The sequence below is a fragment of the Polistes fuscatus genome, unplaced genomic scaffold (assembly GCF_010416935.1).
Source record: "Polistes fuscatus isolate 324 unplaced genomic scaffold, CU_Pfus_HIC Scaffold1, whole genome shotgun sequence".
Lineage (NCBI taxonomy): Eukaryota > Metazoa > Arthropoda > Insecta > Hymenoptera > Vespidae > Polistes > Polistes fuscatus.
The window spans coordinates 16,546,981-16,567,153 of record NW_025112997.1 but is presented as its reverse complement, the minus strand read 5'-3'; the positions used below and the strand labels follow the sequence as shown (position 1 = coordinate 16,567,153).

At 28.5% G+C, this 20,173-nt stretch overlaps 1 protein-coding gene across 1 annotated transcript in view; it reads left to right on the top strand.

Moving 5' to 3' along the window:
- The window catches only part of LOC122517957, a 38,401-nt gene extending 20,200 nt beyond the window's left edge, over nucleotides 1–18,201 (top strand). The window contains exons 2-4 of the mRNA XM_043636629.1: nucleotides 14,623–14,883; nucleotides 16,088–16,300; nucleotides 16,575–18,201. Of these exons, the coding sequence (XP_043492564.1) occupies nucleotides 14,623–14,883; nucleotides 16,088–16,300; nucleotides 16,575–16,913 (813 nt within the window). The 3' untranslated portion in view covers nucleotides 16,914–18,201. The remainder of the gene's footprint in view (nucleotides 1–14,622; nucleotides 14,884–16,087; nucleotides 16,301–16,574) is intronic.
- Nucleotides 18,202–20,173: the final 1,972 nt, after the last annotated feature.

Genomic DNA, 20,173 nt, shown 5'->3' with positions numbered 1-20,173 from the left:
GGAAATTAGATAACTTCAATAATCTAACGACGATATGAAAGTGATCGTCAAACGGATTATGCAAATGTAACCTAATCGGACGGTGTCATAAATATTTCCACATTTTCGGTTCACTCGATATATTTAACGTAATAATTTCACCTTGAATTTAATATTTCTATTAATAATTTATATTAACGTTGTGATAAAAAAATACGAGTAATGTCTTTTAAACTCAAAACTTAAATTTAGATAAATACGTACTCTACAAATAAAGACGATTTGATATATTATTTCTAATAAAACTGCGTATATATTTATTATATATATAAATTTTTTTACACGTTACCCTTAGGCTTATTTAAAACGATTGTATAAAAAGTAAATTTGAGTTAACGAGTATTGTCATAATTCACAATCAAAATTAATCTTTAACGATTTTCCGATGATTGTTTAATTAATAATAATAAAAAATTGTTTTTTCCAAATTTTTGTAATACAAAATTTATCGAGTCGTGGCATCAAGAACGATCTCGAATATCCGCAACAGCTTTTGTTTCGATATCGAACGAATATAGGAATTACTTCGGTGATTTCGACAGCTGTCACGATGACACGTATTCCATCGTAACTTTGCCACCATTGAATCTCTACACGAAGTACGATGCCACTCTCCGAAGCTTCACCGGTCGTGTTCATACCCAAGAACAATTACGTTAATACCTCTCACGTTTCTATGTAGCACGTGATACTATGTCTGCTTGTAAATCGATGCTCTAATAAAGTTTGTAAACATTGCTTTCACGGTGTATGCACTTCGCGTGATACTTTGAAAATATTTTTCAAGTTTGAATTTCTATACCTGATGAGATATCTCACATGCATCACGTGATATAACTTTGAACTCTAATATTACTTATGAAGAATAAGACTGTACGCATTAATAATTAAAATAAACTTCGATAAATTTGATATGAGAATCGACTTCTATGCTTAACGTCTTTGAAATTTATATTTAACAATAATAAAATAAATAATTATGTCCAATATGTAATCAAGAAAATAAATTTCGAAATGATCATAATATTATACGTTTCTATCCAATAAGTCGCGTGGTAATAATAATTTAAAATGAGATTTTTCAATTACAAAGCACAAGCAAATAAAATTTTATTTGATTTTTTTGATATTTATGTTTAATAATAACAAAATAATTAAAAATTGTTTTAAATACGTAATCGTATCATTATTAAATTATTCGTCCCTTTTCGGTAAACTACTTAATATTCTTTGGCAGTAATTATTTTTATATAATTATGATTTCGCCAAAACTAATAAAATTGTATTTTTCACATTTTCAAAAATAATGTTTTGCTATAATAATATATGCAAACACCCATATATAGTAAGTGTCCCTTAAAATCAAACATCGTCACGTTTACTAAATTTTTACTTAAAAACTATTAATATAATGTGTCCAGAATAAAAAACAAATTAAGAACAAATACATTAACCAGGTATTCTTCCTGTTTTTACATTTATACTAAGATACTTATATGATTTAAGGTACGGACGTTTTCTATACATTATTTTTGTATTTGTTTAATTTACTTGATATAAAATAAAGCTCTTAAATTAAACTTATTAAAATATACTAATGTATTTATTTCAAAATTCTTTTTATCCTGAACACATTATATTAATAATTTTCAAGCAAAAATCGTGAAAGTGTAACGATGTACGATTTTTAGGGACACTCATTGTATTGCATAAATGATCAAAGAAATAAATCCTTAAGAATTAAGCAATAATGAGCAATTGTGAATTTAGCTATTTGTGCAGATTCGAGACCTCTCGTCGAAGAAAGTTGAAGTCGATTGAATTCGTGACATTTCACGATTGGTAGTTGGCCGCGCATCTAAACGAATCGCAGCATCTTTTAAATTTATGCATCCAGCAAAAGGGACGCATGCCTATTTAAAAGGTGTGCTAGGAACGAGTTTCATATTTTACAGCGCGTCCACGCTTAATTTACAATTACAAGCTGGGTAGTCCGGATTACTGCGTTACATATCAGTGCAATATATATAAATGTTGCGTTTCGCTTTGTTCTTCTTCGTCTGTACGCAGATTTCACTTAACGATTTATAATACTCGTTTAATTTGCACGTTGATAAGGGAGGTCTGTTATTTATTTCTTATTACTGTAGAGAAAAATAATTTATCGTTAATGGAAAACAGGAACTGAAGAGAGACAATATTCACGAGTTCGGATTAACGCGTTAGCTGAAGCACGATATTCCCTTTTGTTTCTTTGATTAATGCTCGCCTGCTACTTCACCCGTCAAATCAGAAGGAAGATCTTTAACAGGGAAAGCGACAACCATTGTCTGTTATATTACAGAGGGCAAATAAATTTCACGCGCTATTCTTTACGATGCTAAATCGGCCAATCGATATGAAATAGAGGATTTAAACAATTTGCCGGTATCGCTAATCAAATTTTAATATTTTATATTTCACGTTAAAATCGTATCATTGGTCTATTCGCTTTATATTTGCAAATTAAAATATTCGCACTTTTTTTTTCATAACGAATTTAACTATGTAACATGTTGAATAAGTTTGATATTATTGATGACAATTACTTTTATAGATTTCATATTAAATATTTCTAAGTAAGATGTCTTTTGTGAATGCGTTTTTTTAGCGACATTTATAAAAATAAAAGTATACTTTCTAATAGTAATAAAGTCTTATTTGAAAATAATGATAATGAATTCTCTTCTATCTTCCATGCATAAAAAAAGTAAAATGTTATAAATTTTATTGGATTCATGTAATTATCTTTATGAAATTAGTTCAGCAATAAATGTATTAATGTATAATTTTTATGAATATATAAGATTATATTATCTATTAATTTGTATCGTACATTAAATGGAAAATTATCATAATTTATATAAAAGTAGTGATAAAGAAAAAATTATTTAAAATACCTTATATTAAGTATTAATCAACGTTTAACATTAATATATTGGAATTCTGCAGTCGCAGAATATTTAAAATTTAAAATATAAAAATCATAAGCAATTATTCGCTCGAGTTAAAAAAAAGTATCATAAAATGATTTTATCTCTATCGTTAGATACGTATAAACATTTCTATCGAGCTCGATTATTCTACATAACACAATGAAAATAGATCTCAAGCGTTAATAAGATCTTCCGGCTGTAGGAACTGGATTATACACGACTTCTCAGGCTTTTCTATGTTTCGAAATGATTTCTAACGTGCGAGGGAACAAGTTGTTTTATTTAAAAGCGATTCATAGTTATACGTATGAATATATCTATGTATGTGTACTCTATGTAGGTACATAGAAACGACCTGGATCGCAAGGAAGTACAGACGAGTTGGTTAGCGGGTAGATCCGATATACGACTTGCACATAACTCTGGTCTAGCGTTATAACCGCTTTCTGTGCGTTCTGTTTCCTATTCACGAGGTACACCGCGTTAGTTTCCCCTGCGGTTTTCATCTATTCCTATATAAATGTATAAATGTATATATATACATATAGTCTTATAGCCATAGATATTTAGAACGAGATAAAAAAAAAAATTGATTTTCATACTATCCGAAACATTTATAAGATCAACGTTAAATTGGTAACAATTAACACTTATTAAATTTTGACAGCTGTCGTTATCAAAGCTACGTAATTTTTTTTTTCTATTTTTTTTTCTTTTTTTCTTCTTAACAAACTTCTCATAGCTTTTCTTTGTAAACTTTTCAAAACTGAACATATAAAATACAATGATACTTAACGTGAAAAATGGTACGTTCTCAGACAGTGAGAAAACGTTGCATAAAACTCGACTCTCGTGACACAATGTTCGCATTGAGAATGTTTACATTTCGCGCGGCACATTTCGGTCTTCCGTGATGAAACTTCTCGAGATTGCAAAGGTAGGTGATATTTTCGCAGAAAAATACGAGATATAGTTTAACAGATAAAATTTGCTATACAAATCTTTAGGAATTACTATGTAATCGTTGTTAATTAAAACGTTACATATTTAATCTCTTGCACCGTGCAGATTTATGTAACTTTTATATTAACGAGTTAGTGTGTTTTTTCTTTTTTTTTTTTTTGAAATAGTTACAATCTTATCCGCGACTTTTATGAATTTTGTAAACTGATATTGTACGGCGTAATGATTCGAGACGAAAATTGCTGTAAAAGACTGACGAACGAGATAACGAAAGCTTTCCGCATCGCATCACGTTTCTGCAATCTTTTTGATTACCCTTAAAGGAATAGAAAGAGAGAGAGAGAGAGAGAGACAATGATTTCCCTTCAACGTCGATCCCTAAGGAAAGACTCGTTAAAATTCTATCTTGGTGATCATCTTGGTCGATTAAGAGAACCGAACTACGAGGGGATAATTTAATCGACCGCAAAATCGTGGTTCGCAACTTGATACTCATCCTATGAACATTTTGCGGTAAAAGAAAAGGTATTGAAATCGATAACGAATCCATGAGAGATCACGTTTTACTCCTCCAAACTTATCGATAAGATATTATTTGCAAGAAAAACGAATAAATACGATTACCTACATTTCATCCATTCAAAATTTCGTTATTTAACCGTTCAATTGTTAACCCAATTGCATCCGTAAGCGTAATATTCCACACACGAAAATTTATACTTGTCACCTAGCGTGGAATAATTTTCGCGCGTTTAGTGAGCAGTACGTGTAATTATGCGGAAATGGTAATAAACTACCAGGAAATTTGAACTCTTTAACTCATTCAATGCCAACTACGAGATGTAGGAATTTTATTGGATGGTACACGTTAACTGCGAGAAATCTCGTAGATATTTTATTTTTTTTATATATAAAACTTAATATTATATATATATAATAATATTAATATAATACTAATAAAAATATTTATATCTATTATAATATTTAATTTAATGATTTCGTATATATTGATAATAATAATATACTATACGAGATTTTTGAAAAAGTATTTTCAAAGTAAAAAGAAAAAAAAAAGATTTTTATATTATTATAATTATTTATTTTATATAATTTTTTTTATATAATTATATATTTTATATAATTATAATATTATAATACTAATAAAAATATTTATATCTATTATAATATTTAACTTAATGATTTCGTATATATTGATAATAATAATATACTATACGATTTGAAAAAGTATTTTCAATGTAAAAAGAAAAAAATAAGATTTTTATATTATTATACATTCGACAAAAATGTTAATGTAATTATTTCAAAATAATTCACTCGCATCGTATATCATCGTATATGTCTATAAACGACATATTTCAAACTAAATTCATGGCAAAAGAGAAACGATAATTTCGAATCAACGATACCTACGCCTGCTGCTTCGACATGATTCATGAATGATCAAAGATCTACGAGAGAGAAAGAGAGGCATGCGAGTCGACAACGACGACGACATCGAGAAAGTGAATTCTCTTCGGACTCTCTCGGTTCACATTTCCGAGAGTATCGTCCTCTCGATTTCTCCAGCGAACAACCGTTCACGAAGATGACGTCATTTCTCTCATTACGACCATTCAAGAGCCTGTAATAATTACACTTACTACTAGTATTCTACTCCTTCCCTTTGAAAAAGAAGACTCATCGCTTTGAAACTTTTGTCAAGCGTACAAACACGTTGTCTCTACACTTCGTCGTTCATTTTGTCAATAATAAACCAGCCTAAATGAATCAAACGTACTTCTTTAATAATGACGGGTTCGTTGTCTTCTTACACGTTATTTTTGACGACATTTAATTGGTCGAACAATTATCCTCAATCTCCTTGTATCTCTTTATCTCTCTCTCTCTCTTTATTTCTCTCTTTTTTCTCGTTTTGCTTATTTCTCGAATGAGAATAATTTGTTACGCCAACGTACGAAACCAAGCTAAATAACTACCTTTCTGCTCTATCGAATATTCCTTGACACCGTTTGCTAAAACGGTTTATATCGAGACTACGTTACGATTAACGACACGTTCGTGAACTTTGAAGATAAGCAACAGGATAAACAGGTTAACACGGTATTTACTCGTTTTACCAAGCCTTGTAAGTATTTGACCGGTCATGAGAAATATTAAAAATGATTTCAATAGGTTTGACATTGACCTAAAAAGTGATAATGCTTTAAATTTTACGAATAATAAGACTATCTACATTGGACGAATTTCTTATTTGATATAATTTTTTATGAGTTAATATTGGAAACATTAGTTTGATATTTAGAACACTTACTGTAATATTAGATTTTCAAGATTTTTTCAAAGATGAATTTAACTGCTATAAGTCTTTTTAAAATATAGTATATATAATATATTTATAATATAACTACACTCAGAGTACTAGTATTATTTTTTAATAATAACAAAATAAAAATATTAACAAATAATCAATCCAATTTACTTATATATTTTTACTAAAGTTAAGATAATTTATAAACAATAAATAGATAAAAATATTTAACGTACAATAATTAATAATTGAATTAATTGATTTAAATCTCATATTAAGTAAACAATAATAGATTTTATTACCTTCTACAAATGTCATGAATCTATTATATTTGCATTTTATATATGTATTTGATTGTACATTCTTTTCTACACGTTAGAGTAACGTATACGTACAATAAATCCAAGGAGTACTCATACCCATCGCACTATCAATTTAAAACAATCAATATTTTCTTGTTATATAATATTTTTAAATTCTTATAAACAAAAACATATTTTAGAATTATTAAACTTCTAAAATGATATAAATTTTATTGTAAAAAAGCATTTTATTTTAAGAGAAGTACAATTTGACATAACAGACGAGAAAATTACTCTTGCAAGATATGCTCAATTGTCTCAAAAGCATTATAAGAGGTAAAAAAGGACCAACCAAGTACTACTTATAAAAAAAGATGATTTTATTTTTAGTATATCTTATATAATTATACATATACCTTCGTGAAACTAATTTTTCATCATTTAAGTAAAATTATATTTTTCAAACAATAAAATGTTTTTCTGCAATAAAATCTATATTAATTTTAAAGTTTAATAATCTTAAAAAAAATAGGTTGATTAATATTATTAATATTAATGAAATTATATTTCTGAAACAATAAAATATTTTTCTGCAATAAAATCTACATTAATTTTAAAGTTTAATAATCTTAAAATAGGTTGATTAATATTATTAATATTAATGAAGTTATATTTCTGAAACAATAAAATATTTTTCTGCAATAAAATCTATATCAATTTGAAAATTTAATAATCCTAAATGTATAAGAATTTGGAAATTTCTTATTACAAACAATTATCAATTATTTAGCATTTACAATGAAAGGGAATACGAATACTCTTTTGACTGACTGTATATGATAATAATTCATATATAATTCAACCCATATACAATATGATAAGCCAAATGTATGAAAACAAAAGTATCTAATACAAATTTCAAAATAATATTATAATGTACAATTAGATTCAGCAATTCAGAAAAATATTGATGAATAATAATTTAAGAAAGCAATATTTGGCAATTTTTTGCAACATATCTTACCAATCGATTTCACTTCTGCGTGAGAGAAAACTTTCTTCAAGCGGAAGACGTCACGGAACGTCTACTTCGAAATCATTATCGTCCCACGAAAAAGCTTATGTACGTTTTCCTTATATACGCGGGTCTCTCAAGGTCATAGGCCGCTTAACAACCTGGAACCTCGGAGTTTCCTGCATCGTCACGCGTACTATTCTTCTCTCGGCGGTCGTTGCACCGGAGAACGGTAATCCTTGGGATAAGTGCAACGACGATGGAGCACCACGTGCGTGCTTCGACAAACGTTTGACTTATAAATGTATATGCGTGTGATAGTTTGTGTGTGTGTTTGTATATTTTGTGTATGCACTACCAGCTGCGTAACGTTCCCAAGATATAATGTATACCCCGTGTAATAGCGTAAACACGGTACTAACGTGGAATAGACAATGCAACATTGGAAAGGGTCTGAGATACAAAGAGAAAAAGAAAGGAAAATATAAAATAAGAAAAAGAGAAAGATTGAGAGGAAGGGCCAGCAAGGATCGTGTTGTGTCGATAGATTGCGTCTCGTTCGCATTCGTGTTTATTGTCCTATCACGAAATACGACGTGCCTTGAGAATGGAGAGAAACTATGAGAGGAAGGAAGAGGTGAAAGAGTAACTTCAGAAGATATAGAAAGTAGAAACAGCAGGTAAAGAAAAAGAGAGTGAGATAGATAGAGAAAGATTCCATCGGAAGGGTGTCGAGATCAAAGGAGTATATACCTTTGCCTTTAGCGACAACGAATTTATTGATAATACAACGCACACTTTGTGCGTGTTATTCTTCCCAAGTAATACTTATCGAAGATCAAAGATTTGATTATTTTCTTTTAAAGGAATTATAAGAGCTGCATTATTAATAAACCATCTATTTGATCTACCGAGAAATTTTTTAAATTATTTTTCTATGACTATGAACAAGAGATCTCAAATTCGTCATTTTTACGTGTCTCAAAGTTTATTAATATTACATTTATATAACTGTTATGTTTATATATATATAAATAAATACATACCAGGACGTGTATTATTAAGTCTCCAAGTCACGTAAGATTCCTCTGAAATTTTGTTTATTATTAATACCTAATTCTTATTTCCTAGAAAACTTAATGATTTTTTGTTGTTGAACAAAAACTCCTATGGATGAATATTAAAAATGAATTTAAATTATAAATTTAATGTTATTTTAATGTTTAGATATACTCATCTATCAAGACAAGATAAAAAACATTTAAAAACCAACTTTTGTAATGACACATTTATTTTAAGAAAAGTATATAAAGCCGATCGTTTTTGTCCAACGAATACGATGCTAAATTCTACTTGGCTAATCACACGCAAAAAAATGTTCAACGACGTCGTAACGAGGCAACTTGTTTCCTGTCTAAAGAAAACGAAACACAGGTGAAAAAAAAATACAAGAAAATACGTTTAGGATTCTTGCTCATTCTCATACTCGTACATTTACGATTACCACAGTGTCACGCAGGGTTATATCAGTGACATGTTTGCTACATTCCAACGAAGGATGGCTTTTCGAGCCATTAATTTAGCGAGTATGTTCTACTCGACAGACAACGTTTCCTAATCGCACTAAAATGCATCCTGCTAGTGTGATAGCACTATCTTCAAATGCAGCTGCATACGTGATTCTAGTGTCCTATTTCTATGTTTATTATTAATATTAACAATTAATCGACTTCTTTTCGGAGGCGTTTTTTCATCGTTTTCAAAGGTTTTTTCCTTGTAGTCACTTTTTACGACAAACAAAAATTACTGTGGGACTATTCTGTTCTTATCCTAATCACATAAAAAGAGTTTATTACTATTATTATTATTATTTTATAACAGATAATAATTATTATCAAACCCATAATTAACATTGAAAGAAAATTTGCAGTTTAATTATATATTTTGTTTTTAAGATAAGAACTTCATTGCGCTTCTTACATATAATATTTATAGGTTAGGTGTTCGTGTATTATATTATTAACAGAAAAATAGATGTTGTATTAGCTCATAAATTATTACTAGACAGATAGTCGTAAAAAAAAGTATTAAAATAAAAATGCAGAAAAATCATTACACGGAAATCCGTTTTATTCTTTTTTATTTTACAAATCATAATATGTCTCGCTGTCTCTTACATAGAAATTTCCTGCTCACAGATAGAAAAAAATTCTTGAACTATTTAAAAGCTTCCTACTTTACTAACTCAAATATCATACAGGAGCATCCACAAATCTGTAATTTGTCTAGCTACTCAAGTATGACGATGTCGCTGGCTCATTTATCGTGTATCGCAAAACGTTATCGATTACGGTTTTCCGCTATATACACTCAATGTGATTATACGTACCATTTACAATGCATAGAAACGTACATATGTGTATTCGTTAGGAAGCTCGTTATGAACCGAACAATAAATAGAGCGTATCTGATTTTATCGATTCCATCAACGAATATTATAATACGAAAATCTGAACATATTGCAATAAGCATTTATTTATATAGGTATGTAAAATATCTTTAGATATTAATATAACTAAATATAAGAAATTATAACTATTTTGTCATGCTCAATTAAAATCATAACAACTAAGAACGTTTTAATATTAATGATATTAATAAATAACAAATTAAGAATTTAATAATTATATCGATTATCTTAAATTAGAAAAAAATTCTATTATAAATAAAAGTCTATAGATATTAATTTTGTATAATGTAAAACTTTATAGTAATTATTATAGTAGTAATTATTGCAATAATAATAAACAGTAGGCATTTATTTGAAATTGCTATAATGAAAGTAATTATTTCTCAATTGCCAATAATTATTATAATACCAAATATATTATCTACAATGTAAATAGTCAATTAGAACAGTTTAGATTAATAATTATTAATAGTTTGATAAGTATTGTGTAAAATATTTGAAATTATAGAGAGTTTTTAATTATATTTCTTTTGTAGTAGTTATATTTTTATTCGACTTTTTCTACAGGTAAGATATTTTCATTTAAATATTGAAATAAATAATGGAAGATAAAAATTAGAAAGAAAAAGCATGAAAAGGGGGACAGACGTTGGTCCAGACCCCCGGAGACTGCTGCGGAATCGATACGATCTGATGACCTATTTATCATTCGGTGAGGTTCACTTTCACAATATACCCTTCGTTTAGTTTTCATAGGGTCTTTAATTGACTCTCTTTACCTTTTTCACCCACCTGCGTCACTTTTTCATTCTTCTCCTCATCTTCTTGTTTGTTACATCCAGCCATATTATTTTTCATAAAATGTTTGGATGTAATACGTATGCGTATAGTGGTTGAATCTGGGTTACGTAAGGGATTTTTCAGGGGATATTCGGATATTTTTAAACGAACTAGAAAATAAAAATTGATAGGGACTATCAAAACAAACAAAATTACAAATGAAGTGGAAAATAGAAAATAATAAATGGTACTTTTTATTTTCAAATATATGTTTTTGAATGCATACAATTTTCAATCGATTTTTTCATCGATATTTAGGCTTCAAATTAGAAAAAAAGAAAGTAAAATAATTTGAAAAAGAATGTAGAGTATTTTGGAATTTAATAATCATTATTCTGAAATTAATAAACTACCGAAATAAAAATTTCCTCTAAATTGAAAATGCATTTTATCAAAGCTACATTTTATATTGAATGTTTACTATATTAAAAACACATATTTATTTATATTATATCATATAATTTAAAAAATACAAATAATGAAAGTATATACGATTTGTTTTACTATTTTATATTATTGGCAAATTTAATTGACTTCCAAACTGGTAATTCGGGCCATCAATATAAAAAACAATTGGCAAACAAATATAATAAACAACTATGTGTTCATGTTATCAAAATAAATAAAAATATTTAATTTTAGAAATAAATTTTTTCTGTGTGAAATCAAATTCTTTCTGTATACGAAATTTTACTAAAACCGGTCAAGCCGTTATTGAGTTATAAGCGAACAAAGAGCAGACAGATAATAATTTAAAAAATATCAAATGTGAGATGAGTGGTGAAAAAAATAGATATTCATCCCTTAATTATGAAAATAGAATTACATGTACTCTCAGAGTCTACAGATTTATTCATTAATATAGATAGAATGTAGATACGAATTATTATATATTATTAATCTTAAATCAATACTTTGTTAATTTATATTTATTTAATTGAATTTTTTTATATTAATATTTAAATTTTGTTGTTCACTGTCGTTCATAATACATTGATAATCTTCAATTTAGCGATTTATCACGCTTCGGAAAATACTATTGGATTCCTCCTACCATTAAACGATACAAAATGCGAACAATATACTTCCGGGTATAGGTTTCAGATCATACCTCTCATATTTCAATTCCTATCGTTATATCGAAGCGATATAATAGTAAATCCTTTGGTAAAAGATCTATACTAAAAGATCATTTCGAACACATGCGGGTTTATTATGACACCAAAAGAGTATCTACCCTCATCGATTTCATTTTTCAAAAGACAATACATCCGGTCGGGGAAGATGCCCACACACACACATATATATACACACCCATATTATCGAAACTTTTTTATCCGCTCGTACTTTTACGATTAAACAGAAAGTTTGATACGTTTTAAAAAAATAACAGAGATAAAAATAGGATACATTCATAGTTTTTACGAGGAGCTATTGCAAACTTTTGAGACTGTCGAAAAATAGAAGTGAATATGACCAAAAAAAACATTTCTTCTATGTTAGGTTCAAAACTTTTCAAAATATTAAAGATTAAAAAACGTGATAGATAAGAAATATTTAGAGGAGTGATTATTAGTGTGTGAGTGAATGAAAAGAATGAAGGAATAAAATGTTGTTAGGAAATCGTAAATCAAATCTTATTCGTGGTTGTGCAACTAAAAAAAGACATTATTATTTGTTGTATTTATATTTCCGTATATAAATATTTAAATTAAATAATTGTTTATTTTTTCCAAATATATTGTCCGTGTATAAAATCTTCAATTATTTATCTTTTATTAAAAAAACACATTTCAAATAAACTTGAAAGCATATTCAACATTTGCCTCTTTTTATAGAAATAAATCATTATAACGATCATGTTAAAAGTAACTTCCTAGAACGATCATCGGATAAAAGTGAAATCAGCGTATTACAGGTGACGCGTGCTCTTGGATGCAAAGATGAAAGTTCAGAGTCGCCGGAGAGATTTATGCATCAGTTATCATCATTATCATCGATAAACAAGAAAACGATTAGAGATCGTTTGCTTCTCTCTAACTCTTCGTTGAATATCGTTTTAATTTATTAGAAGAAGCTTATAATAAATGGATAATCCTTATATCTAATAATATCTAATAAATATCGTAGACCCGATGTTTACGATAATTAACAAAGTTCGATCGGTTAATCGAAAAAAGATGAGAATTGGAGCGAGAATATTTGAAGAGTGCAACGATGGTGTTTACACACTTTGGTTAGGTTATATCGAAACTCTGATTCATCTTCCCCTTTATTTAAACACAGTGGCGTTAAATTACAAGCGGACATCTATTAATTGATCATGTAGGTATTTACGTAGGTGATTTTATAATAAGCAGTGAGATGAAATTAAGGCCATCGGAAGGTAGACTTTTCTCGTTCAGGTTAAGTAGGTCGTTGTCGGTACGCCATTGACTGATTAGTTCTTTTACGAACTTGCTACTATCTCTTGCGTCACAGCATCGAAGTCGACGACCTAGTTTTTTCCACCACCGAGGTCAATTAACAGGGAAAAGAAAGAAAAAAGAAGAGAAAAATCAATAGGATTCAAACAGTTTCTCTTTCTTTTCTTCTCCCGAAATTTTCTTATCGCACGTTTTTCTTATTTTACATGGAAATAATTACAATGAAATCTTTTTATCGAAGATTTTCATAACAAAAGATATTTATATCTGTTAACGAAGTCCTTGACATTGACCAAGAAATTGTATTTTATTATCAGTCAGATTAAATTATTTCTTCGCTTATTATTTTGATTACTTATAATACATATATAATTATCATACTTATAAGTATTCAAGTATTTTCTTTGTAACTCTTTCTTCTTGAATCGTAAAGTTCAAACTCGTATAACATTTAAGGATAAAATCGAAGAGAAATGAGTCGATACAAATACTGCTGAGATATTTATAGAAGAATTTAAACTTCAGGCGAGGGACCTTCGTGAAATCGATAAGCTTTCATATATAACATAAACGCTAAAGATGAGCAATTCTTTCTCTATCAGACAAAAGTTCCCTCGCTTTTAGACGAAATCGAGCGTAATATTTTCTAAGGCTTACCTATCTATTCGATTCCTATGTCATACTGACGGAAAGAGAGAAGATAAGAGCATGATAAATGGAGTTGAGAGTCGGTGTGGCCATTGAAACGCATTTGAACGCGGAGAAAAAGCCGACCCGCTCATATATCCAACTCGAAACTCTAACTATTCGCCTCCGTTTAAATAGGATTTAACGTTCGACCGATAACGTATGTTCAAAGTCCATTCACTATTTGATTTGCGATATTTAGCTGAATATAATTCATCGGACATATTCGATCTAAAGGACTCGGACACCAAATAAGTGGAAAATCGGTGAAATTCACAAAAAAATTCTCAAAAATATTTCTACATGTTATATATCAGAAATATTATTTTTGTAAACTATAAAAAGTATATTATTTCATATTTAATTTTTATCTTTTTCTTTTTCTTTTCATTTCTTTTTTACGAATTATATATTGTATTTCTTGTAATGCTGAAAGGCATCAATAATCCATTACTACATTAAAATTTATTCTGATATCTATCCGAAAATATATACAATTTAATAAATAATGCAATCGATGTTTAATAAAAAAAAAAGTAATACAATCTAATATTATTGTGTCTCCTTTGTTTTTAGGGCAAAATGAATGGACCAGTGTATGCGTCCTCCTGTCCTGCACTACAATCGAATCTTTCTCTACATAGTTCATCATACTATAGCGAATACAGTGGCACGACCAGAAGACGACTGTCTTCGACTGGCGAGGCCGATACTTCCGCTACTTCGAGCTACGAAGGAAGCGACAGCTCCGAAAACAGCGACGAATCACGATTAGATCCGGTCAGCCAAATGGAACGCGAACAATTGGAGACTTTCTTTCGTGGACTTAAATCACAGGTATCATATAAAACACAATGCATATATGTGCCCGTAATTATGAAAGTGGTTTAAGTCATATATTTCTTGTTTCGAGATATTTAAAGGATTACATTTGAACATTAAATAAATTCTATATAATATTTTCATATAATTTTTATTTTTACATATATAATATATACAAATTTTCTGAACAAATGATAAAAATCAAATATAAAATCTAATAAATAAATTATGAAAAATTTGTTAAACTAATCATAAAAACTCGTATTCATTAACATACATATGTTCCCATAATTATGAAAGTGTTCCTAAGTCATATATAGATATTTAAAAAGAATAACATTTGAACATTCAATAAATTCTATATAATATTGAAATAACAAACACTATCTAACGGTTCATTTTTGACAATATCGTGAAAATTACATTGAATTAATTTAGTTTAAAATAATGTGGTGTGAAATAACTATTAAACTTATTTTTTTTTAATTTTGACTTAGACCACTTTCAGAATTATAAGCACATATATGCTGTTCAAAATATGTGGACATAATTTCAGTGGTGGTTTCATATAATTATGTACACGATATTATCTTGTTTCCAAATTATAGCCATTTTCTTATTATAATATTATCAATGTAAATCATCGCGGAAATGTATTAGCAAATTTTCATACCTAGTCTTATCAACGACAAAATGTAATGAACTGATTAAAAATAATGTTTATACAGCAGACAAGAAGGTCGTACATGAATTAAGAAGCTTGCTTGTAAATTGTGAAGCATGTATTAGGTTAAAAGACAACTGAAAGATAAATATAGCTAAAATTTGGAAACAAGGTATTCATGCGGGAAACTGAAATAAAAACTTTTTGCAATTGACATGAGATAGTTACACTTGATGTTATGATAAAATGAATTAGGGATGCAGTTGCAGAAATTAATAAAAATTGACATGAAATTTGTCATATCATAAACAGTAGACTATAATAATGTTATACTTGTATTTGAATAGGCGGTCAATATTTTGAACAGTACATTTCGATATTTTTACGATTTTGTGTAACTTTCAAAATAAATTATGTTCTGCTTGAAACATTTGTTTTGAAATAACGAATATTTTATAAGTTAATTGCGCGTTTAACACTTTACATGGTACACATTGTATATATAAAATATTTCAACATATTAACATTACTTTATCTTTATCCTTGAATTTACAGGTATTCGTATGCGAATCACTAGCAAACTTGTATCTTGGTAGCGCCTCGCAAACAGAAAGGTGGGAACTTCGATTCACTGGAATACCGGTCGTCGTCCTCGATCTTGGAGAGACACGATCAAGATCCAAAAGACGAATCCAGATTTTGCTAGCCGAGCGAGGCACTTGCTTCACATTATGGCGAGAAACTATCGATAATCTTTCATCGTATAAGGTATGCTTACTCTTCTTTTTCATTTCTAATTTGAAAGATACTACATATAATATAAGATAACATGATATTTACATTATTTCGAAATCTAATATACCTGAAAATGCATGAAATTGTTAATTAAAATTAACAAAATTAAATAATCTGAGAAGTTATATGTTTAATCATATTAAGAATAATAAAATCTTTTTAACGAGAGTTAATGTTACTTTCTTATTTAATAGATTAAAAATAAAATGAAAAGAAAAAAAATATAATACATTACAATTTGATATAGGTATCCGGACCAGCATTTCACACGATGTGTCTCTCATCGGACCACACACGTTTGGCTGGACTGAGTTTTGACAATCCGAAAGCAGCAAACGATTTGTGGCAGCACATAGAACGACTGGTCTCGTGTCCAGAGAACATAAGTCTTTCTGTGCCAGGTAAAAAGAAAAAGAAGGTGCCTCAAAAGAAGGTCGTCCTACCAGCGAAGAGCAATATAAGCCAGCCGTGCCAATTCCAGCACGTGACGAGCGTCGATGCTGCCGATCGATCGCGATATTTTTCCCTTCAAACGTTGGTGCCAGCCTTGAGCGAGCTAGAGAACTCCCTCGAGGCAAGTTTCTGAGTCACGGACAGCCTCGCAAAATCCTCGTAGTTTCTCTTCACCTCTTCACCTTATCGAATCGAATCTTCTTCCTTTTTTTCTTTTCTCTCTCCTTTTTTATCTTTCCTTTCTTTTCACCAAGAGAAAAGAAACTTTGTCGAGTTGAGAAAAGGGAGAAAGAAAGAGAGAGTTTCGTTTCAAAATGACGAGCATTGTGTTTGATTAAAAAAAAAAGAATAATTTATTAAAGAGAAATAATCGATCATAGAAATCGATCTACTTTCATTTAAACAAAAGCTATGTTTACTTTCTTTCGATTATTTTACACGAACTCTTCGATATTTCATCTACTTCATGACACGGATTTTTTTTGGTTATCGTCGATGTTGAATATTGAATAAATGGAAGATTCAAATTCATTTAAGTTTTTGGGTGGATCATTTATTTTCGTTACCCAATATAGATGAAATATCAGGTTATTTTTGAATTCTTTCAACAGCTAAACGTTGTCTTCCATCAATTTGCAATATGAAGATTCAAATTGGATTTTTTGTTACGAGAGTTATATTGTTTCATTTCGAAGCGTACTGCTCGTTAAATATGAGTAACTACGATGACATTGCTTATAACTTGAAAGAAGTGCTCGAAATTTACATTTAATTATTTTACGTTGAATAATGAAAAACGAGCGTTTCAAACTAAAGAAGATATGCGAGGCGTGACAGAAAATGATAAAATATAATAAGCGAAAAAATTTCAAAAAGTAGCATTAAAAACTTCGTCGTTTCGTTTCTGTATATTCATTATTATACAATATTGTATATTATGTCATAACGATGAATGTTACTTTGACAAAATGTTAAAATGAGAATTTTAACGTTTGAAAAACCTTTGAAAATAAGAATTAAAATCATAAAGTTTCGATGTTTTCTTTCTTATTAACGAATTTAAATAAACACCTCAAGGTTGTTATACGACGATACAATCACTATATAAACGTGATCGTTGAAATATCTGATCTTAGATATATCTATAATAATAAATTTTAAATCTAATAGACGTTCTATGATAAAATTCGTTTATTCATCAATCATCATTACAATGTTATTACATTATACGCGATATATGTGTGCGTAAGTTTAAAAACTCGTGTAATGTGTATGTAGATATACTTCTCATAACTTTCCCTCTTAAGATATTATACTGTTTATAGAAATTGTAAAATTTCTCTCTGCGTTTGTTAACGTGATCTGCGTTTACGATTTTAGCCAATCATTAGAAGATTTCCAAGTAAAAATATTTCTCGTGATTTGTAACTTGCTTTTTTGAAACAGTCGATAAAGTTGATTGCTATCCTTCCGTATTGTAAAGCTTTCAATAATTAGAAAATTTGAAAAAAAAAATAAAAACTTGTCGGAAAATCAATGTCTCGATAAAAATTTGAAAATTAAATCGTCATACTTTTGAATATTATAATATGTCTACGATCTACGATGTAAAACAACGTTTAATAAAATAATACAGTTTCCGATATTATCGATGCATGTAACGAGTGACAATCTTTATGATCCGAAGTAGCAAATTTTTCTTCTATCTTGATGTTACATTTTATCGGCTTAAAAAACAAGTAATGTTTTACTCCAAAATATAAGTGAAAAGTATTTATCTTTGAAAATTATTCAAAAAATAATTATCGATATGTATTATCTTACCGATAATAAAGGGTAACGGCTAACATTACAAAATATTTCGTATGCAGATTGCTAATTAACAGCGATTGCAATAAGACTGGTCTTACCATCCACATAAAAATATTCTACAGTTAATAAACGTGGATCAAAGGACATTTATTTGTCGAGCTATCATTATAGATAATAGAAGTATCACTTATTCTAATATCATTTTACTTTTTGAAATATGTATATGTTAAGAACAAATCTGTTTTAATTTTTAAGAATATATAAGTATTTCATTTTACTTATTATCTCTCGCCAATCAAATTAATTATACTTAAGATTAATTAGATTTAACGATGCGTTGTAATCTCAATGGAATTTACACTGCGATTCTGTCAAATTCAGTATGATGTTTTTTGTACGAGCATAATCGTAATCAATTGATTAACGAATTTATAAGTTACGTAAATTCTAGAAAGATTTTAACGTTTTTATGTAAACTATCTTCGAAACATTAATTAATGTTAATTTCTTTATCCACGACTGTGATATAAATATATTTGTATCGTTACGTTTCATAATATGTATCAGCATTAATCATTGCAAATTAAGCAAAATCATAAATATCGTTATCTATGTAACAATTGTGGTAATAAATAGTATCTTAAATCTTAGATCAATTTCATTAATGGATCATACTATAGAAAATAAAGAAAAATTATACGATCCTGAAATTTCCTTTCTTATTTCCCTAACGCTATAATATATAATTAATATTATTATATATAATAATATTAATTATATATAAAATAAAATAATAAAATATAAAATTCTATAGCTAAAATATAAAATTCTATATTATCGATAGAAATTAGTTCCGTACGCATGTCAACAGATGGCGCACTATTGAGTTTTTATTACGAAACAATTTCTAATTTAATAAGTAAACCATATATTTTGAAAGTGTCCTAAGTCCATTTTACTACTTTTTTGTTGTTGACCGTAATAATATCTACAATTGGAAATTAACTCTCATAAAAAAAAATGACACGGTAAAAACAAAAAATGGACTTAGGTCACTATCAAAATAAACGACTCAAATAATCGAGAATAAAATTGTTATCGTAATCACGCTTAATTGAAGATTAAATAAATTTCAAATTATACATGAGAGTTAATAAACATATCACATTATTTTTAGTTTCAAAAGTAAGTATGTGCTTTCTATTCATAATACAAATTAAATTAATATGTTTGATTTTAAATCCAATAATGTTTAGTTTATAATTAAAATTCACACTATATTGTAATCTCGAACAATGAAAAGAGGAAAATTATAACGATTATGAATTATTGTCTGGATGTCTAGTTTTTATCTAATATAAATGTATTCATAATGATCGCATTATTATTATCGTTACTTTTGCAGTAATTAATGGGGGTTCAGTAAATTTATAAATTGACGGTCTCATTAGTTCGAACTTTGAGAAAACTCTGTTAATTTCTAATTACATGAAATATATTCTATGCATTTTATCAGCATGAGAATATTCCATTGACGGAACCATTCAATTCAAATCATTTCCAAGTGTGTTAACACCATCA